At 50.2% G+C, this 23,260-nt stretch overlaps 1 protein-coding gene across 2 annotated transcripts in view; it reads right to left on the reverse strand.

Moving 5' to 3' along the window:
- Positions 1–23,260, reverse strand: part of XRN1 (5'-3' exoribonuclease 1) — a 1,049,234-nt gene that overhangs the window by 434,170 nt on the left and 591,804 nt on the right. For both annotated transcript variants that reach the window (XM_078666417.1, XM_078666416.1), the window contains exons 30-31: positions 5,059–5,128; positions 4,650–4,875 (exon numbers count right to left, since the gene is read on the reverse strand). In XM_078666417.1, coding sequence (XP_078522543.1) covers positions 4,650–4,875; positions 5,059–5,128 — 296 coding nt within the window. The remainder of the gene's footprint in view (positions 1–4,649; positions 4,876–5,058; positions 5,129–23,260) is intronic.

Genomic DNA, 23,260 nt, shown 5'->3' on the forward strand with positions numbered 1-23,260 from the left:
ATACTCGAACTGGGTTACATCTCAATTGTATGGCTTTAGTAGTACACTACTTACATAGAACACGTAGAAAAGTTGTCCACAAATGTGATCATGAGGTTACCGTTGATAGTATACCAGGTGGTAGCCCAAGACGAGAAAGTAACCAAGGAGGCTGGAGAATGGCTAGTGGTACAGAACAGAAATAAGCTGTGTAAACATTCTTGGATATTCCCATTGCCCCGAACAGCTCACACCACACACAGTGCTTAATTTGTTAAAATAAAAAATAAAAAGTCCCACGGCCCAAAGTATTTCGCAAGCAGCTTGTGCAGTTTGCACCACCCACTGACGTGGCCAGTTAATTTATCTTCCCAAGGAATCACGGCCTGTTAACAAAATACATCTATGAGCACTGTGGACAAGCGATATAAGATGAATGACTCTTTCATTCACCAGTCACTTCTATAATATTCAGTATATATCGACATGATAACCTCTGTAGACAGCCAATTATACATCAAACCTTACTCTATGGGAAATGACAACTGTAACAAACTAGCAATAAGGCATTTACTCAAGAGCCCGTCACAAGCTGCTGGGCTGTTGCCAAGCAGGTGAGTAGTCTAGATTGGTTTCCCCGACGACTACTCCTTGTTCATCAACCATCAATAGTTTGATTAATAAGCAACAGAACATGCCACTGGAGTCAATGTGTTTCAAGCTCCTGAAAGAAGGCGTAATGCCTGTTTGCACAATTACTTAAAACCTCGATAGCAGTAGGAACGTCTAGAATGCTGGCAGGCGGCATGCAGCTTACAAGCCAACGTGTAGGTATGAATGTTAATGTCTAAACACCATGCAGAGGCTTGGTGTGTACTGCAATTGTAATACCATGACTTTGTATTGCACGTTATTGCATTGCTTTAGTGCTTATTATTTATTAGTTGGTAGCTCTGGCCGATAGCCACATCCTCACTTACCAACTGGGAAATGCTGCAGGTCGGGTGCAGAGGTCTCTAGAAGTGCTTTATTAAAATATTTGTTTCAATACTTACGCGCTGGTACTGGCGTCACGCTGACAGGCAAGCTCGGATCCTCTTTGTTGTCAGATTCACGAGCCTCGGTGTGTAGTATTGACAGTCTGAGTCTTGCTGTCACCGCAACGAAAAACCAAAGCTGCCGTCCGCCGCCTCAGAGCCAATCTGACTCACTGCTTGCACAGTTGGCAGGGGTTACAACAGTCAAGGTGCCACCCCTGGGATCAAGGTGAGAGCCTGTCGGGAACTCTGGTTCTAATTTTTTATGGCTGAGATAGACCACCTGGTGCGCAGCTCCTTAAATCTACAGCGTTGTCGAAGAGCAGGTTAAAAATAAAAGAGGAACCACTTGTATTTGAAAGGCAGCTCCGCACAATCACGGACAGCACACTAGCTGACTTAATGCATATCCAGTTAAGCATGCTTGTGGGGTAGACATTGGGCGATATAATACGTGACTAATACATTTTAGACACCACGCTAAAACCAACGTGTCTCTGCAAAACTACGTCAGGCGACACTGCGAGTCCCGGCGTCCACGGGGCGGTTTGGTTCAGATCATTGTGTGCGCACTGCAAATAACTACAGACCTACCCTAAAAAACAAGCATTGGCGGCCGCGTAGGCATTGGCGGCTGCAAAATTATTATTTTTTTAAAACACGAGTGGTGACGCGCGTGATGTGCACGCGCGTCACCTCAAGTGCTACCTTGCCGGCGATCAGCTGGCTATGCGTGCTCTTGTGCGCGTTCTAGCAAGCGGATCGCCGGCAAAGTAGCATTTCTTAGAGCCCCAAGATGTCCCAGCTGAGACCAGCGCATGCGCTGGATTAGGCCGAGACCTAAAAAGGGAGATATGGGCCTACTCCACTGCTATCGTCAAATTTCTCTTTTGGATAGCTCAGTGAAACACAAGGCCTTCCTGATGTCCAGTATGGGTCCTGTCCTGGCCTGTGAACAATAGAGCAGAATCTGAACTTATAGCCAATAGTGCAAAAGTACACAAAGGCAAAAAACTGTTGTGTGCATCTTGCTTTTATGGACCTCACATGCACATTTGTCACAGTGAATAGGTCAAAACTTTGGGGTATTACAGAACAATTAGGGGAAGATACCGCAATCATAACACTGCTTCATAAGCTTCATGCCCATACCTCAGCTAAAGTCCATTCCAGTGAAGAAGGTGACCTCACAGAGACATTTCTATTAGGAATTGGGTAAGGCAAGGATGTGTCCTTGCCCCTTTCCTGTTCATTTTGCACATTAATGGCCTAGAAGAATATCAGTGTAATACAGGGAAAGACTTACCCAAAATATGAATGCGCCATGTCCCTGTACTACTCTATGCTGATGACGCAGTTCTCATAGCGAGGACAGCTAACGGCCTTCAATCTTTACTGGATGCTTTCAAAACCTTCATGGTTAACCTGGGCCTCAGCACAAATAGAACAAAATCTTACATAATGAAATGTGGCTGAAAGTAACCAGAACAAGAGAATTTGTGCTCTATGGTTCAGAGAATATAAAAGTCCCCCACTTTACATATTTAGGTGTGCCAGTTGATATTGGTTTTAACTGAACATTTCTAACAAGCATCAGGGTTTTACAATTTCAAAGGTCCATTGATGTGGTTTGTAGATTTTCCCAAAAATTGGGGCACAGACCGGGAAAAGAACTACTTTGTATTTATAGGAGCAAGTGTTTATCTATTGCTTCTTTTGAAGCTGGAGTGTAGCGCTAAACCGACAGTAATAGCCTCCAAATTTTAGAAAATAAAATTCTAAGAAGGCTTCTTGCAGTACCACAGTCTTTATAATTGTAGGCACACCAGAATACTTTTCATGCCCAACACCATTAATACCAGTGCAGTACCAAAGGTCAAAGAAGATTTTGCCTTGCACACTCGTACCACTCGTATTTCAAAAAAGACAGTTGGGGCTGCAGAGGATACACAAGAACCTCTATATCACAATTCACATCCCGCTCTGTATTTGCAAATTATTGTACATGAGGAGCATAAGTTCCTGCTGATCCGATTCTGCTTAGATACTTTACATTTTCCAGCAGCATTTCCTATTAAGGGCACATTGTTTTCTTCACTGCCTCCTTGTCCTTGTGATGGACTTACATCTCAAAGCACTTTAACCTTTTCTACTTTTTATACACGGTACAGTGGAGGCAGTTTTTATGCCCAGCTTGGAGACAGTTGAAAATGGTATCACATAAATTAGCTTTTGCTTATTTACGCAGCCTGGCCAGTAAACACGTTATCCATGCAGTCCTGAATTTTATCCTGAGTGCATTCTGAAGACGCAGCAAATACTGATTTGGGAGGCCCATTTCTTAAATGTATTAATGTCATATAAATTGGAAGTTATAAGTTAAATGTTTTGCATTTTATTAGCTATAGACTTATGATTCTTTTGAATTGTATAAGGTATATAAGGTAAAATTATATGCTAATCGCGGGCAAATTGATATTAATGCTCTTTTCATAAATTTGGTTCTTGTGCATAGACTAAATTAACATATTTCCATATTGCATCTTAAAGTTAATTTAACTTGGCTGAAAGCAACTCAATACCATTTATAAGCTTAGACTCACCGGATGGCATAACTGACCCTTTCTTAGCCTAATTTTAAGGACTTTGTTTGAGGTTTTTGCCATTTGTAGGATCTTTCCCTTAGCAGGAAGGTGCCATTGTGCTAAAGGAAGTCTTGTGACGAAATATTTATGATGGAATATAAACGTCTTATCACCTGTGATGTGTTTATTTATGCTGCCTATCATCTTTATGCAGATAGCACCGAACTCTACATTAAAGTTTCGACTTTCATCTCTTAAACAAAACTCTCTCCATAGTGCAATCCTGGCTGACTAACAACAACCTTAACCTCAACCCCAACAAAACAGAGCTCCTCTTTATCCAACCAAAAGATAAGTCCTATCCTGTCCACAGCTGGCTTGACAACCTCTCTGCATTAAACTGCAAACTATCCATCTCCAAATCTGTTAAATATCGAAGGATTACACTTGATAGAAACCTGAAGATGAAAGAACACATTAATGCCTCAGAGAAATGGGCCTTCTACGTGCTGAAGCACCTCAGAAAAATCTAAACTTTTATCCTATTCGAAGGCCTAAAGACCGTGGTACAGTCCTTAGTCCTCTACAAACTGAACCACGGTACCGCAACGATCACGGGCTCCCCTAAATCACACCTCATCGCAATGAAAGCCACACTCACCACAGCGCCCAGACTACTCTGTAATAAATCGTTGCAAGAAAAGAGATCATTTGGTGTAGGTTATGCAGAGTGGGGCATGGTTCAATCTCTTAGAACTTCTAAGAAGTTACGCCATTTAGCAACTACGGATGTTATTATTTGGGTCTCCAACCTTCCTCCCTACATTATCACATTTTTGCTTTTGGTGGATGGAAGCGGTTGCAATGTTTATAAGAATGCTGGTGCTTTACAGTTCTCACAATGATTGACAAGAGCAATTATTTAGGAGCAGTATTACCCACCTCTTACTTTTGAAGCAAGAACCAACAACAGACCAACAACAGACATTTCACATTGATTTTTGGAAAAAGATTCAGGTTTGCAAAATGACATCAAAAAGGTTCTTACTCGAGTAGGGACAAAGGGCGAGCGGGGAGAGTGGTTGAGGCCTCCAAGGTGCTTTTTTTGCGTCCCTGTAGTCTCAGATTCTGAAGTGTATGGAATGTAGGGATTCGGAGCTGGCTGGGGCTTAACTATGGCTGTCAGCTTCTGACCTCCGGTTTCAGTACGGCTGCCATGCGTTAGGTTAATTAAGGCACAACTTGGCAGTCGATAACCCCTTGGTTGAGAGCACCTAAAAAACAAAACAGGCAAAATGTTTTATAAGTCCAGTTACAGACTGTGAGAAAATTGACAGTATGAAGAATCGAAAATATAAAACCACATTTACAAATGCTCCAATGCAGCCAATTATTCTACCAATGAGCCACTAGAGAAAACACACTTCAAAAATGTATACACTCAAAGTTCACCAAACCTTATTGTCAGGCCTCCTGGGAATTCTTCATCAAATAATACTTCATAGAGGATGTCTGCTTCTCTGTCAGCTGCAGAAGACAGATAATCAAAACAATGACAAAGGTCTCCAAATTTAGTACTGAGAGGTTTCTTTCACAATAGTCACATGGAAAACACATCAGCATTATAATAGCTACATACAAAGAAATCCTCCAAAGCATTCAGGAGACAAAAAGTAAGAAAATACTGTATTCAATATCTTAACTGAGACGTTCACACGATTTCACAAAAAAACATGGTAACTGCTAGCCAAGCCTGGCCCTTAAAGAACTTTAGTGAAAACTGACAATTATGATTCAGAACTTCAAAACCATCTTACAATGGAAGCCAAATATAAGCAGCCCTATGTAAAACAAATCAAAAAACATTTGGCCTGCTAAAAGAAAGAACATTTGGCCCTCTTTTATTGGGACCCCATGAGGTGTCAGATCTTTCATCGTACTTGGTCTGCAATGTACCTCTGCGGGTTTAATTATATTAGGATCTTAATCTCTTTCTTGTTCGGTTGACCTATTTCTTCCTCGTACAACTTCTTTAAGTAGCTTAGCACGTTTTGCCTACAGGCAAACATTTACTCCATAAATAAATAAACATTGAGTGCTGCAGCTTAACCTCATCGCTGCTAGAGAGTTTCCCCTGCTGTGCTGGACAGCAATAAAAACGGGTGTGGGCATGACGAGCTCAGCTCGTCATAAGCACACGAGCACTGTGCTGCATGACGAGCTGAGTTTGTCATGAGCATGGAAGGGGTTAATCCTCTTATTTAAGCAGCTCAAAAACATGAAGATTAATGTAAAACTGAAAAAAGTGTTTCCGTTAATCTGAATGTCTATTTCATAATCCAGAGATTTTTTAAATGGAGCCCAAGTGAATTAAAAACAGACTAAATGAACAAATTGCTTAACTTTGGTAATGCCTTATATGGTAGAGACAATATCTAGCCACAGATTGCTTATCTTTGAATGTCCCCGCGCGTCAGACTGGATCCGGAAGATTTTTCAGGAGCAGTACTCCTGCGCGCCGGTAGGTGGCATCGGTCAACTATGCGTGGCATCTGCAGCGGAAGTGACGTCTGTGTCACTTACATAGACACCAACTCTGAGTACTGAGGTCAGTTACTTTTAACTACGTTCCACGCCAGAAGAGAAAAGCCATGCAGTGCACAGACACTGGTGTGTCGAAACTAGGGCCCTGAAAGCGATCAGCCCTGACCATCATGTAATCAGATAGAAGAGTTCTTTGCCACTAAGGTGAAGGAAATATACTCTACCTACCCTGTGGAAGCCAGGGATGAGTCCAGTAGAGAGGAGGTGCCCAGGGGTGGGTTAATTGAGAGAGTCTATAATCCACGAGTAGCAGGGATACCTGATCTGGTATTCCTGTCCCCCAGGGCACCGATTCGTGCTGAGTACCCTGCTCTGGGTTTTTAATTCAAGATTGGTATTCCAATGACTGAAACATAATACTTCATCACGCTGATTGATTAATCCATAATTTCATTTATTTCTCTTATTTTCCAATGCATTTCGGCAGTGTTACTGCCTTCATCAGGGAAATAATTTTCTACAACAAATCAAAAATGATAATAATCAGCATCAGTAATTTCATTGGATTCATTACATGCACGGTTACTACAAAAACTTTTTCATTATTTTCGTTATTAACTTGGTTGTATGCCTATTTATAATTGTGCGCATTGCGTGTATTTTAGTCCCTGTTCCCAGAAGTTATAATCTCCCTCAAAGCTTCTACAGTCAACAACTCGTAAGGTTTCTTAAGGCGTTTCCTACGTTGTGTTGTGAGTGAGTTTGGTTATGGCGGGTGTTCGGTGACTGCTATGCTCGTTGTTCGACCTCGCCGCTCGCGCTGGGAAGTTAATGGGCTTAATGTTACTATAAAGCTCCACGTAGGAGGAAACTTCTAAGTTTAGGCGTTATCTATTAACTTGCGGCTGCATTGCTCACCTTCGCGTGTGTGGCGCCCCGTACTGCGGCTTAGTCCGTGGGTTCCCTTCTCTTCCGGTATTCTAACTCCGGAGTTCGCGCATGCGCACTGATATTGCCCTCACTGCTTTTTTTTAAAGTTTAATTACAATGTAGCTTTATCGGTTACCGAGGTGGATCTCCCCTAGTGCCCGCTTCCCCTATGACGAAGCTACCTGTGGGCTGTGTCCATTCATCCTGGGTATTTTAAAGGAGTGTTTAATGTGAAACATAATATGTACTGTTAATGGCTACAGGTAACAAAGAAATTCAGTTCGTTCATTAAGTCCGCCTGGTTTCAGGCTGCCAAGGTTATAAATCCAGTAGTTCTCCTGTTTATGTAGGCTCGTTTTATTAGAAGGTCCTTCTTTCTTGGGTAGAATTTCCAAAACGCAAACTCGTAGTTGGCTGACATTATGTTGCTTTTGCGTGAAATGTTCTGCAATGCTGGTCTTAGTGGACTTTAGCCTGATGGTGTGGTTGGATGGATGGTCTTGTGTTCGTTTATGCGTATTTTTAGTTTTCTTTCAGTAAAATATATATCTGTTAGAACTCTCATTTAGCTCAGGTACAGTGCCGAAACACATGGAAGGAAGCTGTGGTTCTCCCTCCGGAAAAAATGCCGCATATTAGTATAGAACAGTTAAACAACCTGCGCCCCATCTCACTCCTCCCATATTTTTGGAAAAATTGCTGAAAAGATGGTCAATCAACATCTGACTGCCCACATTGAAACCCATAAGCTGCTCCACCCCTCGCAATCTGGCTTCCGTGCTTTCCACTCTACGGAGTCAGCTTTGCTTTTCTCGACAGACACGTGAATGAGGGTCATACCGAGGCACTGATTCTTCTTGATCTCAGTGCCGCGGTTGACACTGTGGCTCATCACACTCTGCTGCAGTGTCTAAGGAAGGGTGGAGTGGCAGGGAAGGCGTGGGACTGGCTGGAATCATTTCTTCAAGATCGCAGCTTTCAAGTTGCACAAGGGGCCTATAGGTCGAAGGCCATTCACTTGAACCAAGGGGTTCCTCAAGGATCTAGCCTTAGCCCGACCCTTTTTAACCTTTACGTGGCGCCTGTGGCTGCAATAACTGAGCAATATGGGGTGGAAGTGGTGACCTACACCGATGACACTCAGCTGGTTGTGGCCCTAGCGCAACCAGCTGAGAGTGCAGACAGCAATTTTGCATCCTGTCTTCAAGATCTTGCGGCCTGGATGGCTAGCAATTGCCCCAGATTAAATGGCGATAAAACTGAGGTGTTGATTGTGGGTAAAGCGCCGTCAGTCTGGACCTCAGCATGGTGGCCTCAGACGCTGGGGCCACTCCCTATACCAAATGAACAAGTCAAAAACCTGGGGATTTGGATTGACTCTAAAATCTCATTTGACTACCACACTAGGCGTGCTGCTGGCACGTGTTTTGGCATTCTGCGTGGCCTCAGAAAGACTCTCGATTTCCTCCCTGTAGCAGCCAGAAAATCCCTAGTCCATGCCTTGGTCACTTCAAGGCTGGACTATAGGAATGCCCTCTATCTGGGAGCTAATGTGAGATGTCTCCAGAGACTGCAGCGTATTCAGAATGCTGCCCCCGCCTGGTGTTGATGCTGCCTAAAAGAGCCTCTTCTCAAAAAGCCTTGGAGATGCTACACTGGCTGCCAGTTAGGGAGTGTGTACAGTTTAAAGCCCTCTGTGTAAGTCGTCGTATTACACTGGGGAAAGGACCACGCTGCCTTCTCAACCTCCTAACACCATATACCCCAACTCGTCAATTGAGATCTCAGGGGGTGGGTCTAGTGCAAGTTCCCAAAATTAGAAGAGCAAGAATGGGAGGGCAGTCCTTCCGGTTCTTGGCAGCCCATCTGTGGAATAACCTACCCCTCAGGCTCTGCGTGGGAACCTCCGTAGTGGTTTTCCGCAAGAGCTGAAAACATACTTATATCCCAGGGGATAGGTCTAGTGATGTTCTGGTGTGGGAGGCCATGATGGCATAGGAAGCTGGGTGGTCAATTTGTTAGCGCAGGGACACACTGGTTAGTGTAACCAGGCGCTGTATAAGCTCAGTTTATTATTATTATTGAAATCTGTCTGCATAGAGGGAACAATGGGTGGGTCGGTAAAGAAGCTGAGGCTAGATCGACAAGTTACTTACCTTCAGTAACACCTTATCTGGTAGAGACATGATCTAGTTGCAGATTCCTTACCTTTGAACTTCCAGGCGTCAGACTGGATCCGGAAGATTTTTCATAGCAGTACCCCTGCGTTGCCGTAGATGGCATTGGTAGACTCCGGTTGATGTCGTAGGTGTCGCGTTCATACTCGTAATGACATCTGGTTGTCAATATAACCGCCACTCCGGCGCACTGGCGTTAGTACTTTTCATGACTTTCCACTCCCGGAACCATGAAGTGACTGACTATGTTGTGTTAAAGCACAAGTTACTTACCTTTGGTAACAATATATCTGTAAGAAACCTTAGTGGTGATAGATTCCTTACCTTAGAATTACCCCCAGGCATCAGACTGGATCTTGAAAAATTTCGTCAGCAGTACCCCTGCGCATCGGAAGGCATTGTCGTGCAGATCCCCGTGCGTCGTTTGCGTCGTTGGCGCCGGGATGACGTCGCTGAAGCTACTTAGGCGCGCCCACCCGCACTGACGTCAGTTCTGTACACAACTTTCCGCGCCAGGAACGCAGAGCCATGCAAGAAACTGACCACTTATGCCATGACACTAGGGCCCTGAAACGGATGACCTTAACCCTAGAAATCAGTTTGCAGAAAGGGGAGGATGGGTGGGGCGGTAAGGAATCTATCACTACTATTGTTTCTTACAGATATATCGCTACCGACGGTAAGTAACTTGTGCATCCTTACCTTAATATAGGTACCCCAGCAATACCAACCCCGGTGGTAGGTCTGCGAACCACGATCACAACAGAAAGTCCTGGTGAACAGAACAGCCAAAGAAGCTGTCGCTCTGGACTTGGCTGTCCAGGCAGTACTGCTTGGTAAACGTGTGCAGCGAGGCTCACGCAGCTGCATGACAGATGTCATGCAGGGGAACTCCCCGTCCCAGAGCAGTAGTGGCTGCCGTCGCCCTGCTAGAGGGGGCGCGCAACCCCACCTGAGGCTCCTTTTTAGCAAAGGAGTAACAAGCCTTTATGCACAGAACGACCCACTGAGAGATGGTCCGCTTGTGCACAGCCCGACCTTTCTTGGTGCCCACGTAGCCAACAAACAGCTGGTCATCCACCCAGAACTGTTGTGTGCAGTCCAGATAGAAAGAGAGCGCACTTATTGGGTCCAGACGGTGGAGCCTCTCTTCCTCTTTTGATTGATGCGGAGGTGGAAATAAGGTGGGCAAAGTGATGGTCTGCCCGATGTGAAAGGCAGTGACAACCTTTGGAAAAAAAGAAGGACGAGTCCTTAGAACAACCTTGTCCGGATGGACAGAGAGAAAAGGAGGCTTAGAAGAAAGAGCCTGGAGCTCACTCACTCTTCTGGCAGAGGTGATGGCAACCAGGAAAGCAGTCTTTAAAGTGAGAAGATGTAGAAGGCAATTGTGAAGTGGCTCAAAGGGAGCACACATCAGAAAAGTAAGAACTAGATTCAAGTCCCACTGAGGCATCACGAAAGGAACAGGAGGAAACATGTGCGTGATGCCTTTCAAGAATCTATTTACAACAGGGGACTTGAAAAGGGACGGCTGATCTGGAAGCCTTAAAAAGGCGGAAATGGCCGAGAGATAGCCCTTGATAGTGCAGAGAGCAGAGCCCTGCTGGGCCAACGAGAGAAGAAAAAGAAGGACCTCTGAAAGAGGGGCAGAAAGGGGATTCACAGCCTTTGCTGTGCACCATGCCACAAACTTATTCCACCTGCAGGCGTATACCATCTTAGTGGAGGAACGCCTGGCAGCCATGATTACATTACAGAATTCTAGGGGCAGGTCGAAAGACATCAACTGCCGCCGCTCAATATCCACGCAAGGAGGTGGAGCCTGGACAGGATCGGGTGGAAGACCACCCCCTGATGCTGCGACAGAAGATCCTCCAGAAGAGGCAGACGGATCGATGCTCATACTGAGTAGCTCAGGATACTAAACTCTTCGAGCCCAGTCCGGAGCCACAAAGATGACTTGGGCCCGGTCGCACCCGATCTTCTTCAGCACTCTGGGCAGAAGTGGTATAGGCGGAAAGGTGTACAACAGACAGCAACTCCACTCGCAACGAAATGCGTCACCGAGCGAGTGCCGCCTTGGAAATTCCACCATGCAGAACTGATGACATTGCGCGTTCTCTTCGGTGGTGAATAGATCTAACCAAGGCTCTCCCCATTGCTGAAAGAGACCTTGTGCCATGTCTGAATTCAGACGCCATTCGTGATCCATCATGCACCGGCGGCTGAGTTTGTCCACCCTGGCGTTCAGAGAACCTGCCAGGTGTTGAACCACCAGGGAAATGCCCTGATGTTTCAGCTAAGCCCAGAGGCGCAGAGCCTCTGGGCATTCAGTCCACGACCCCACCTTGCCCTGTTTGTTGCAGTACCACATTGCGGTGGTGTTGTCTGTGAACACCTGCACTACTCTACCCATGAAAGAAGGAAGGAATGCCTTCAGTGCAAGTCAGATCGCCCGAAGCTCCAGAAGGTTGATTTGGAGCTCAGACTCTGCCGGAGACCAGAGGCCTCTGATCTCTGCCTCCCCCATGTGGCCGGCCCATCCCTGAAGGGACGAGTCCGTCACAATTGTATGTTCCGGTCAGGGAAGGGAGAGGGATCTGCCATTGACCCAATCGCGATTCGTGAGCCACCACTGCAATTGCCGTGTAGTGCCCTCCGAGATCTGGACGTGATCGGACAGGTTACCCTGATGATGTGCCCACTGGAACTTCAGGTCCCACTGCAAAGCCCGCATATGCCATCTGGCATGATCCACCAGCAGGATGCAGGAGGCCATCTGTCCCAGTAGTCGAAGGGTCATCCTGACCGAAACCCGGGACAGAGGCTGAATGATCGGAATCATAGCCTGAATGTCCCGGACTCGCTGCTCGGGAGGATAAACCTGAAACTGCACCGAGTCCAGAACCACTCCGATGAATAGGAACTTCTGCGAGGGAATCAGGTGCGACTTCGGCACATTGATGGAACACCCCAGAAAATGCAGGAGGTCGGCCGTAGTCTGGAGGTGGGAGACAAGTGCCTGGGGCAAGCCCGCCTTCAACAGCCAGTCGAGATAGGGGAAGACTGAAACCCTGGATCTGCGCAGATGAGTTGCGACCACCGCCATCACTTTCATGAACACCCAGAGGGGGCTGGTAAGGCCAAAGGGGAGCACGGTGAACAGAAAGTGCTCGGGCCTACCGTGAATTGCAGGTAGTGCCTGTGGGCAGGCAGGACGGGAAAATGAAAATAGGCGTCCTGAAAATTCAACGCCACCATCCAGTCTTGCAGGTCCAGGGCAGACAAGAACTGAGCAAGTGTGAGCATCTTGAACTTCTCCTTTCGGAGGAAGCGATTGACGTTCCTAAGGTCTAAGATTGGACGCAGGCCCTTGTCCTTCTTTGGAACCAGAAAGTAGTGGGGACAACAACCACGACCTACTTCTGGTGTCGGAACGCGCTCAATTGCCCCCTTGGCCATGAGGGCTTCAACTTCCTGCTAGAGAAGTGCTAAGTGATCTCAGTGGCACGGAGGTGGCTTGGCCGGAGGAGTTGTCTCGAAGGGGAGGGAGTAGCTCCTTCTTATAATTTGCAGCACCCACTTGTTCGAAGTGATGTTGCGCCAGTGGTGGAGATGATGGCGTATTCGTCCACCCACTGGCGTCTGATGGGCCTGAAAGGTCGGACTAGGAAGGCTTTGAAGTGGATGCTTCAGGAGTGGTAGCGGACTGACCCGCCGGCTGGCCCCTGGAACAGCCTCGACGGTTCTCACGTCCATGACCACTCTGAGGCTGTTGCTGTCTGTGGCTTTGCGAACGCTGTGGGGTGCCCCTTCCATGGCCATGAAAGGAACGAAAAGCAGAAGGTGGAGGAGGCCGAGCGAAAGACAGGCCCAAGGACTTGGCCCTAGCCCGGGAGTCCTTGAAGTGCTCCAACGCTCCATCAATGGGCATGTCCATCAGAGTTTTCTGGACATCCCCTGAGAAGCCAGTTGTCCTCAACCAGGCGTGGCGCCAAAGCACCACCATTGTGGAAATCGACCTGCCCAGTGAGTCGGCGGTGTCCATCCCACAACGTATGGTGAACTTTGCTGCGTCTCTCCCAGCCACAACCGCCTGGGAAAGAACTACCTGGGTCTCCTCCGGGCAGTTAGGCAGCACCTGCGCAACCATCTCCAGGCACAAGAGGGATGGAGTGTTCACCGACCACAGCCCTAAGCTAGCAGATGAAAACACCTTCTTACCAAGCTGATCCAGCTTCTTGGACTCCCTATCCGGGAGGTGTGGTAGGGAACGCGCTCTGGGATGTAGAGGCTTGGACAACCAAGCTCTCAGGGGTAGGGTGTTGGGTAATGAAGAGGGGGTCGCCCGGAGCCGGGCGATGGCGTCGGGCCACATTCCTATCCACTGGCCTGGACCAGGTGCCCCAAAAAAACGTCAGATAGTGCTTCATTAAAAACCAGCATAAGCACCGAAGAGGTAGCCGCCGGCTGGAGCACTTCTGTCAGGAGGTTGGTCCGGATGGCCACCGTAGGGAGTTCAAGGTGGAGAGCCTAGGTCGCCCTACGGAACACCACTGCGTAACTGGCTCCCTCCTCCGTAGCAACGGTAGGAGGAGACAGCATGCCAAAGACAGGGGAGGTGTTAAGACTATTGGTCTCCCCCAATTCCTCTGCCCAATTCGGATCATAAGCACAGTCCTGTGCTAGAGGGTCCTCAGACCGCTCCCAGTGCTCCCCTTCCTCCGAAGTCTGGGGAACAGGCTTAAAATAAGGAGGATGGACATAGGGCTCAAAAGGGCCCATCGGCATTGGTATCTGCGTCGGGCGACGCCGCTCCGGCACCCTGTCCAGGCTGACCCTGGGGACGTCGTCCCGAGGAGCGGGAAATGTCAGAAGTGGTGCCGGGGAAATCGGAGCCGGTGGAGGTGTCACTAGGTCAACTGGCATCGATCGGGATCCGATCCCGGATCCTTGAGCGTCTGTGGCGTCGGGCCGGAACCGCCGGAGATGGCAAAGCAGGACCCCTTGTCGGGCCTGCAGGGCCCGCAGGCACACCGGCGGGGCCAGACGGCCCAAAGAGTCGGGCCATGGCAGCAAGAAATTCTTGCACCTGAGCAGGCGTCGCCCACGCACCCGGGAAGGGGGGGGTACACTGGGGGCGTTGTCGCAGGCTCCACTGGAGCTGCGGGTGGGGCACCGCCCGCAACATCAGCCGCGTCGTGCGAGGGGAAGTCGAATAGTGACTATGCTTCTTCGACTTCCTTTTGGAATTCTTCGACTTACCTGACCCCGTGTGTGAAGACTTAGATCCAGAAGAATGATGGTGACGACTCCGCGACCGGTCCCTCGACCTCCAACGAGACCTCGAGCAGCGCGGAGCCGATTGCCGGACTTCAAGCAACTTTCGGGACCGCTCCTGCAAATTCTGCGCACCATCGCCCGGCAGTCGGGGCACGACTTGGGGTCGTGGTCAAGCCCCAGGCAGTAGACACACACGCGGTGGGGATCCATCAACGATATGATGCGATGACAGTCCCCGCAGTTCTTGAAACCGGGCATCCCTACTACACCAGGAGTCGATCGACTCAAAATTTCTGGGGGTACTTGCTCTTCCTGGATCTGCACTTGCTGCCGCAGAAAAAGTAAGAACTGACGTCAGCGTGCATGGGCACGTCTAAGTAGCTCCAGCGACGTCATCCCGGCGCCAACGTTGCACGCGGCGCGACGCCGCCTACCAATGAGCAGGGGTACTGCTGACGAAAAACTTTCCGGATCCAGTCTGACGCTTGGGGGTAATTCTAAGGAAAGGAATCTATCACTACGTGTTTCTTCCAGATAAAGATAACTTGGGCAGACACAAAAAGCAATTGCGCAGTGCGGGGAGAATGGATGGGTCGGTAAGGAATCTGTGGCTAGATCATGTCTCTAGCAGGGTAAGTAACCTGTCCATCTGATAGAGATATCTAGCCTCAGATTCCTTACCTTTGAACATATAGCGAAACAATACCTTCCTCAGAGGTGGGACAGCGGAAAAGTTTCAAACCAAGAATTCCTGCAAGACAGAGCAGCCAAACAGGACCTCCTCGTGAACTTGAGAGTCCAGGCAATAGTGTCTGGCGAACTTGTGCAGAGATGCCCACGTGGCCGCCTGACAGATATCCGCAATAGGGACACCATGTTGGTGTGCCGTGGTGGCTGCCTTCGCCCTAGTGGAATGGGCCCTTAGGCCTTCAGGAGGCTGTTTCTTTGTCACTGCAACATATCTTGATACAGAATATAGCCCAGCGTGAAAAGGTCCTCTTTTGAACAGCACACCCCTTCTTTGCTCCCACGCACCCTATAAAGAGTTGATCATCCACCGGAACTCTTTGGTGCGAATGTAGTAGAACGATAACGCCCTGTTTGGGTCCAGATTGTGGGACACTCCTCTTCTTTATAAGGATGCGGAGGTGGGCAGAGTATCAGACTGTCCCAGATGGAAGGATATTACTACCTTGGGCAGAAAAGATGCCCTAGTTGTAAGAAAGTGCCCTCTTTTTGCATGGTTGCCCCCACTTTTTGCTGAACTGCTGATGTACTTTGACTGGGGGTGCCCTGGGCTCCTGCCAAACAGGTACTCAGGGCCTATGTTCTTTCTCTAAACTGCATTGAAGACCAAAACCAATTGGCACTCTTTGGCCACAGGCCAGTCCCTTGTAAATGGTACCTTAGGTACCAAGGGCACCGTGGCCAGGGAAGGCCTCCAAGGGCTGCAGAACTTATTGTGCCACCCTTAGAGGCCCTGTACCTTTACACACACACACACACACTGCCTTTGCAGGCTGCGTATTTTGGTGCAGAATAAAGTGAAGAGTCAACATGGCACACATTCCTGTGTGCCATGCCTACAACCCACTGCCCTGGCATAAGTCAGCCACCCCTCTAGCGGAGTGCACAATACCAGTGGTGAGGGTACAGGTGCATGAGCCCTGTACCACTACAGTGTCTATGTCAATTCTTAGACATTGTAAGTGCAGTAATACCATTAGGAGTATATGGTGCTGGGAGTTTGTCATTACGAACTCCACAATACCATAATAGCTTTACTGAAAACTGGGAAGTTAGGAATCAAACTCCTCAGCACATTAAACCCACATTGATGCCAGTGTGCGACTTAATGAAAAAGGCACAGACAGGGCATCTTAGAGATGTCCCCTGAAAAACGACCTAACACTAGTGTCCAGGCTGAGTGGCTGCTCACCAGCTGCCACCACCAGACATGATTCTGGACTCCTGGGTCGAGAGGTTGCTGCTCTCTGGGGTCTGAAACAATGCACATCATGGGACGAGGTGCCAAGCCTCCTCCCGAACCGATCAAGAAGAAAAGAAGAAGGACCGAAGAGCTGTGCTGAAGTTAAGAAGAAGAGGACGTCCACTGACTTGGCCCCAGCCCTATCGGTCTATCCCCAGCTCAAACCTGCAAAAGCGAAATCCCGGTGTGTCCTGCAGCCAGCAACCTCAAGAACCCCGAGGACCTGCCCTGCCTTCCACAGAAAAGACTCTGTCTCCCGTGAGCACCGGATTTGCTCACCCACAGACTCTTGCTCCAGCCAAATCCGCGAGTCTGCACCAGTAGGCACCACTCTGCACACGATGCCCACGGCCCGAGTGGCCCAACACCGCGAGGAGGTCTACCTGGCATCCTGACCTCAGATCTGGTGATCTGTGACCTGCCTCGAATCTCCCAGCGAAGCCTGCCGCCTCTTTCTGGAGGATCCCCCTGACCACAACCAGAGCTGGTAAGAAAACCAGACGCCTAAAAACACCCCTGCACCCGAAGTCCCACAGCCTTGGGTGTCCCAACCGACGGCGTCCCAGCATCCCCAGGCTTCCCAACTTACCTCTCCAACCAGTGGTCACCTCCAGAAGATCTTTGTCCCTGAGCCTGCTGTCTTTGTTGAAACCGGAGAATCCCCATTGAAATCAACAGGGCACCCAAGGCAAAACCAGCACCCTGCACCCAAGGCCAAACCAGCACCCTGCACCCAGCCGTTTCTGAGTCGCTGCGGGTGTACTTTGGGTGCTAACTCGGATCCCCCTTTGCCCTGAGCTAAACCCCAGGAGCTTTGCTCCACAACCTTGTAGCCTGCTCGTGAGCAGCCACCAACCGGAGGCCCCCTATCATTTATTGGATAACATTTAGCCTCAGCACTCTGTACCGGGCTGCTCAAGTGTCGCTGAGGGTGCTTTGAGAGTGCTTCCTTGACCCTGGGGAACCCTTGTTCTAACCCCAGAATACCAACTCCTACAACAAAGTACTTACCTGTCAACCGATAAATTAATTTCTCTCCATAGGAATACATTGACTGTTTTTCCTGTGGAGTTGGTTTTGTATTGAATTTTGAAAACTGCAAAGAGCTAAAAACTGCCTTCTTACCATTTCTCTAGGAAATGTCCCAGTGTGATATCTAGGTGTCTCACACCGAGTAGAAAACGTAATCCAGAAAATTATCTGTACAGTAATCAAAAGTAATCTAACAGTAGTTTCAACTGTATTGAAAGCATTTACAAACCTGTAACAAACATTTTCATTCAGCTTTCTTGTATTGTTCGACCTGCCTTGAAAATGATCAAATAGACTTACCTGTGCCAGGCTTGCTTGGTTCTAGGAAATAAATACAAGTAAATAATATTTTATACAAACAATGCAGACAGCTGACCTGTTTCATTGACACCGTACGAATCATCTGAGAGGTACCCGCCGCGGCGGGGGGGATGGCGACGGGAGCTGACGGGACGCTGAGGCGCGGCTGCTGCCCGATGCTGCCGGAGAAATCTTTTTCCCCCCCTGCCTGGTAGCTGGACGGTGGACAAATGGCACAGTGAGTACTGCCCCAATGGTGCTGAGGCTCGCAGAGTATGGTAATGGTGGGGTTGTCTTTTGGCCCGCGCTCTTCCTGCGCCCCCTCTGACCGTAGGCCCCAGTCAGTGGGGGGCCGTCCTCGCCAGGGGCCCGGGAAATGTACCCCACCCCCTTTTCTCCTCCCCCCGCTATGACTGGCTGGAGCGGGGCCCCCCACGGGTCAAATGGCGCCACATTCCGGAGCACTGACATTGGCTGCCAGTTACCTATCCCATATGGCTCGGGGAAGGATCTTGATCCCCTTCCTTGACTGATCATCTGAACCGCCAGGACTGTGCTTAGCGCACGATACCCCCTAGACTTGAAAGGTTGTCCCTCTTAATTGAGAGTATGGACGGTGGCCCGTTTCGCCACTGCCCTTTTGATATTCTAGTGGAGTTCACCCACAGTTGGTTCTTGTTGTTCTTTTTGTCCCCTCCTTAATGTCTTCCTGAACATTGCTGAGTGTACTGGGGAGGGTGGTCGTGGGAGAGCTGGAAAAGGGGATGCAATAGGCCTGAGTTGGGCTGATGTTCGTGGCTATGGTGGGGGGGAGCTTACACTGCTAGAATGTCTACGATAACAATATGCACCTGGAATATTAGAGGCATGCACACGCCAGCGCGCCGTTATCAAATATATTCCTACTTGAAAAGACACCAGATACACATTGCACTTCTGCAAGAAACACACTTGAACGGGGCGGAGGTGGCCGCACTGCGTCGTAGATGGAGGGGGCAACTGTATGCCACGGAATACTCCTCGTTTGCCCGCGGGGCGCTACTGTGGGTGAAACCTGGCACTCCCTTCACAATGACAGATGTCCTCGCAGACCCAGAGGGGAGATGTGTGTTAGTGAAAGGCCGCATGGATGGGCAGCCTGTAGTTCTGGCGTCCGTCTACTCTCCGAACTCGGACCAGGGGGGCTTCCTGGCGCGCATTTCGGAGAAGCTGGCGCCCTGGCACGGTGTCCCCTGGATACTGGGGGGGGATTACAACACAGTGCTGGATCCCATGCTGGACCGTTCGGCCCCACCCAGGCCGGATGCACCATCTCTGGGAGCCATGAGAGCACTCGCACAGTGGGCGGCACAGTGGGATTTAAAGGATGCATGACGCGCCCACAACCCTAACACCAAAATATACTCTTACTACTCAGGAGCGCACGCATTACATGTCCGCCTAGACAGGTACATGGTGTCACCAGAACTGCTGCCACACATTACAGATTCTTAATACCTTGGCCGAACACACTCGGATCACAATCCACACACGCTGCAAATGGCTTGGGAGCGCCCACATCCGCCCATCCCCACATGGCGTTTACAACCGACCCTACTGCTGGATGCCCCCTTTCGAGACTCCCTGCAGGCTTGCGTAGCGCAATACTTCACAGACAACTCAGGCACAGCGTCCTCCCCACAGGTCGAATGGGACGCCTTCAAGGTGATGATATGGGGACACTGCCTGGGCACGCAGGGGAAAATGCAGAAAACACTAGAGGCTGACCTGCGCAGGGTGGAAGCGGACTTGCTCCGCTGGGAGCAGGTAGCGGTGGCAGGGACGGGCGACCAACTAAACGAGGCCCGAGCGGAACACACGACATCACTGGAACGACTGAGGCACATCAATTATGCGGCCCACTCGGCGCGCGTACACCAACACAGCGACAAGCCCGGGAGGCTGCTGGCCTGGCTAGTCAGACAGGAGAACCGTACAGAGCCGGTGTCCGCCATCCGAACGGCCGAGGGAGAGGTAGTGTACACACAGAGTAAAATACACCAAGCCTTTGTGCGTCACTACCAGGCCCTATACAGATCACAGCTGAGGGTCTCATCGGCGTCCATAATAGACTACCTTGCAAATGTACAACTGCCTTCCCTTACGGACGCGCAGCAGGGGGACCTGGGGGCACCACTCACACAGGAGGAAATGCGCGAGGCCATATTCGCCCTATCCAATGGCAAATCCCCTGGCCCGGATGGCTTACCTGCCGAATTTTTTAAAACATGTTCGGATACGCTGATCCCGGAGCTGCTCAAAGTCTATGACGCCGCAATCGAGGACTCGGCGCTCCCAGACACGCTTAATGAAGCCAACCTGGTTTCGCTTTTGAAACCCGGCAGGGAAGAGACATGCATGGGGTCCTACAGGCCACTAGCCATGTTGAACACCGACTATAAAATTTTCACCTCTTTATTGGCCCGACGCTTAGCCTTGGAGGTCTCACACCTAGTCCATGATGACCAGAATGGTTTCATGCCAGCAAGGAGCACGTCCCGTAATATACGCCGCCTCTTCAGAGTTCAGGAAGCCGCCACGTTGCATTGGCCGAGATCGGGGTGTCTAGTCGTAGACCTTGAGAAGGCCTTTGACTCAGTAGAGTGGTCCTATCTGGGGGCGGTGCTGGCAAGATTTGGCGTGGGCGATGCCTACGCGGACATGGTCGGACTAATTTACCAGCGGCCCAGTGTGCGGGTGCGGATGGGCAGGCTGCTCTCGGAGGCGGTACAGGTGCGTAGAGGCACCCGACAGGGCTGCCCCCTGTCACCCCTTCTCCTCTCTTTGGCCATTGAGCCCCTAGCGGCGCTGTTGCGGGAAAGGGGAGCAGGATGGGGGATCCCGCTAGCTGACGGGGTGCATATAGTTTCGCTCTACGCGGATGACCTGCTGCTGTATGTACGAGACCTCACCGCGGTACCGGGAGCACTGTTAGAAATCTTCCAGACATTCGAAGAAGTGTCGGGTCTTAGGGTCAACTGGACAAAGTCCGGAGTGTACTCGTTCAATCCGGACATGCAGGAATGTGATGTGAACCTCGGGGGTGTACGACTCACATGGTATCCTACCACCTTTAAGTACCTCGGAATGTATATATACAGAGACACGCAGAACATACTGGAGGGCAACCTGGTGCGCGCTATCTCCTCGTTGTGAGCCCAGATGGCCTTCTGGAAGACTCTGCCACTGAATGTGCCCAGCAGGATTGCACTATCCAAAATGATAGCTTTGCCCAGGCTACTATATCATTTCGCGAACATCCCACTGTATGTCCCCACAAGAATATTCCGTGACCTGGAATCAAACCTGATCTGGAACACCGGGCGCCCCCGCGTGGCCCTGGCGAAACTCTACTCCCCGACTGCTGCGGGGGGGGCTGGCAGTCCCTAACATGGAGCTGTATTACCTGGCTGCACAGCTGCAATGGGTGACACACTGGCTCAGCGGCTCGCACCTAGACGACACGGCCACCGCTGCCTACCAATGGACCCACACGCAAGTATGCACTTTGTTTCACCCCCTGACTAAGGGACCCCGCCCCCTACCCCTGCACGTAGCCGTGGCCCGTAAATGCTTCATCCGTAGTCTAAAATTGACCCAGGAAGTCAAGCCATATGCCCCTGCACTCCCCCTGATGGGCACCCCCCGGAGGGGCGGAACAGTGACACCACGCATTCTAGAGAGCTGGACTGCGGCTGGGGTGGAGACTATGGGCGACCTCTATGCTGATGGAGCCATGCTCCCATTTGAGGAACTGACGGAGGGCACGGGTCTACCAGCGGGGCAATTCCTGCACCACGCGTCTATACTGCGGGCATACACGGAGTCCTGGGGGGATATTCAGGAAGAGCCGCCGACACACCACCTACTGCAATACCTGCACGTCATGGGCAACGGCTCCCATATCATCCGCTGGCTGGCGCAGGCCCTCCTCATGCACACACAAAAATCCACACAATCTATTCGGGACAAATGGGCGGCCCACCGAGGGAGGGATTGGACGGATAAGGAGTGGAACCTGGTTCTAGCTAGCCCCGTGAATATTCCTCGAAACTCCCGCTTCCGAACCATTCAGTTATATATACTGCACCAGGCATATTTATCACCAGACAGAATAAACAGGTACTTCATGATCAACACCGCCACCTGTCCCAGATGCGACCTGCTAGGCGCGGACATTTTGCACATGCTCTGGCACTGCCCCTCTCTGTCCACATATTGGGGGGGGGGGGGGGGGGGGGGGGGGGTGACGTCTCTCCTGACGCGCAGCGCGGGTCCAGGGCTACCACACACATGGGAGGCTTGCATTCTTGGCCTATACAAAAGAACCAAACTCAATAAGACACAAGCTAGGTTCTGGGATCTGGGCCTTATCACAGCCAAGCGGCTGCTCACTAAACACTGGAAACGGAGAGAACCGCCAATCCCCAAATACTGGTATGCATCCTTCACCAATTGGGCTAGAGCAGAAAGCACGGCACTACACCGGGCGGAGATAGCGGGCCTAAGGCAATTCCCGATTGCACAACTCTGGGACGAAATCATGAGATCCCTCCAGGGGGAGGGCACGGCTAGAGGGCTCACATAAGGGATCGCTGCAAATGGGGCAACACTGCTGGGGGTAACTGTGGCGAAGCCAAGGACGCGGGTTGCATCCCCCCCACACGACACTCGCCTACTCGGTGTGCTGGAGACATGGCGCTTGCGACCTGGAGGAAGCCTGCCTCCCCCCCAGACGCCCTGAGCAGCGGCTGTATCATGCGCTCGACGCGCTGGCTGTGGACCTGGACAGACACCCACACAAAGGACCACTAATCCACGACATCTTACGATAATCTCCTAGCCCCTTTTTCGTGGCGTCGCCCCCACAAGTACACTCTCCCCCCCCCCACCCCGCCCCCCTCCCACACACACCCCCATGTTCATTGTTTCGGACTCTTGTCCCCCACATATAGCCCTTTCCTCCTCAAACGCCACACCCGGAGGGCGTACTTGGCCACATGACCGGCCACGGGGCCAGGCGCAAATGGCGTCTCCTCAATTCACAGTATGGGTATAACACGTATCCGTATGACGCATCACACACTCCATCGACAGCCCGTGGGGCCCTACCGCTCTGAACGGCTGGCGTGCGCCACGGCAAAGACGGACCGAACACATACATAGCTACCCCTATCCCAATGTCGCGTTCCCAAGGTCTGTCAGTAAAACTTATGGGTTCCAGTACTGTGGATACCGGAACGACACGCGACGACACAGCCAAAGATTGGGACACACCGATGAGATCTGATTCGTTTACAGAGTTAAAATGTTTACTTATAATAAAATGATAAAACAAGACGTCATTTGAAGGCATAACTG

This window comes from Lissotriton helveticus, chromosome 11 (genome assembly GCF_964261635.1).
Source record: "Lissotriton helveticus chromosome 11, aLisHel1.1, whole genome shotgun sequence".
In the NCBI taxonomy this organism is placed as follows: domain Eukaryota; kingdom Metazoa; phylum Chordata; class Amphibia; order Caudata; family Salamandridae; genus Lissotriton; species Lissotriton helveticus.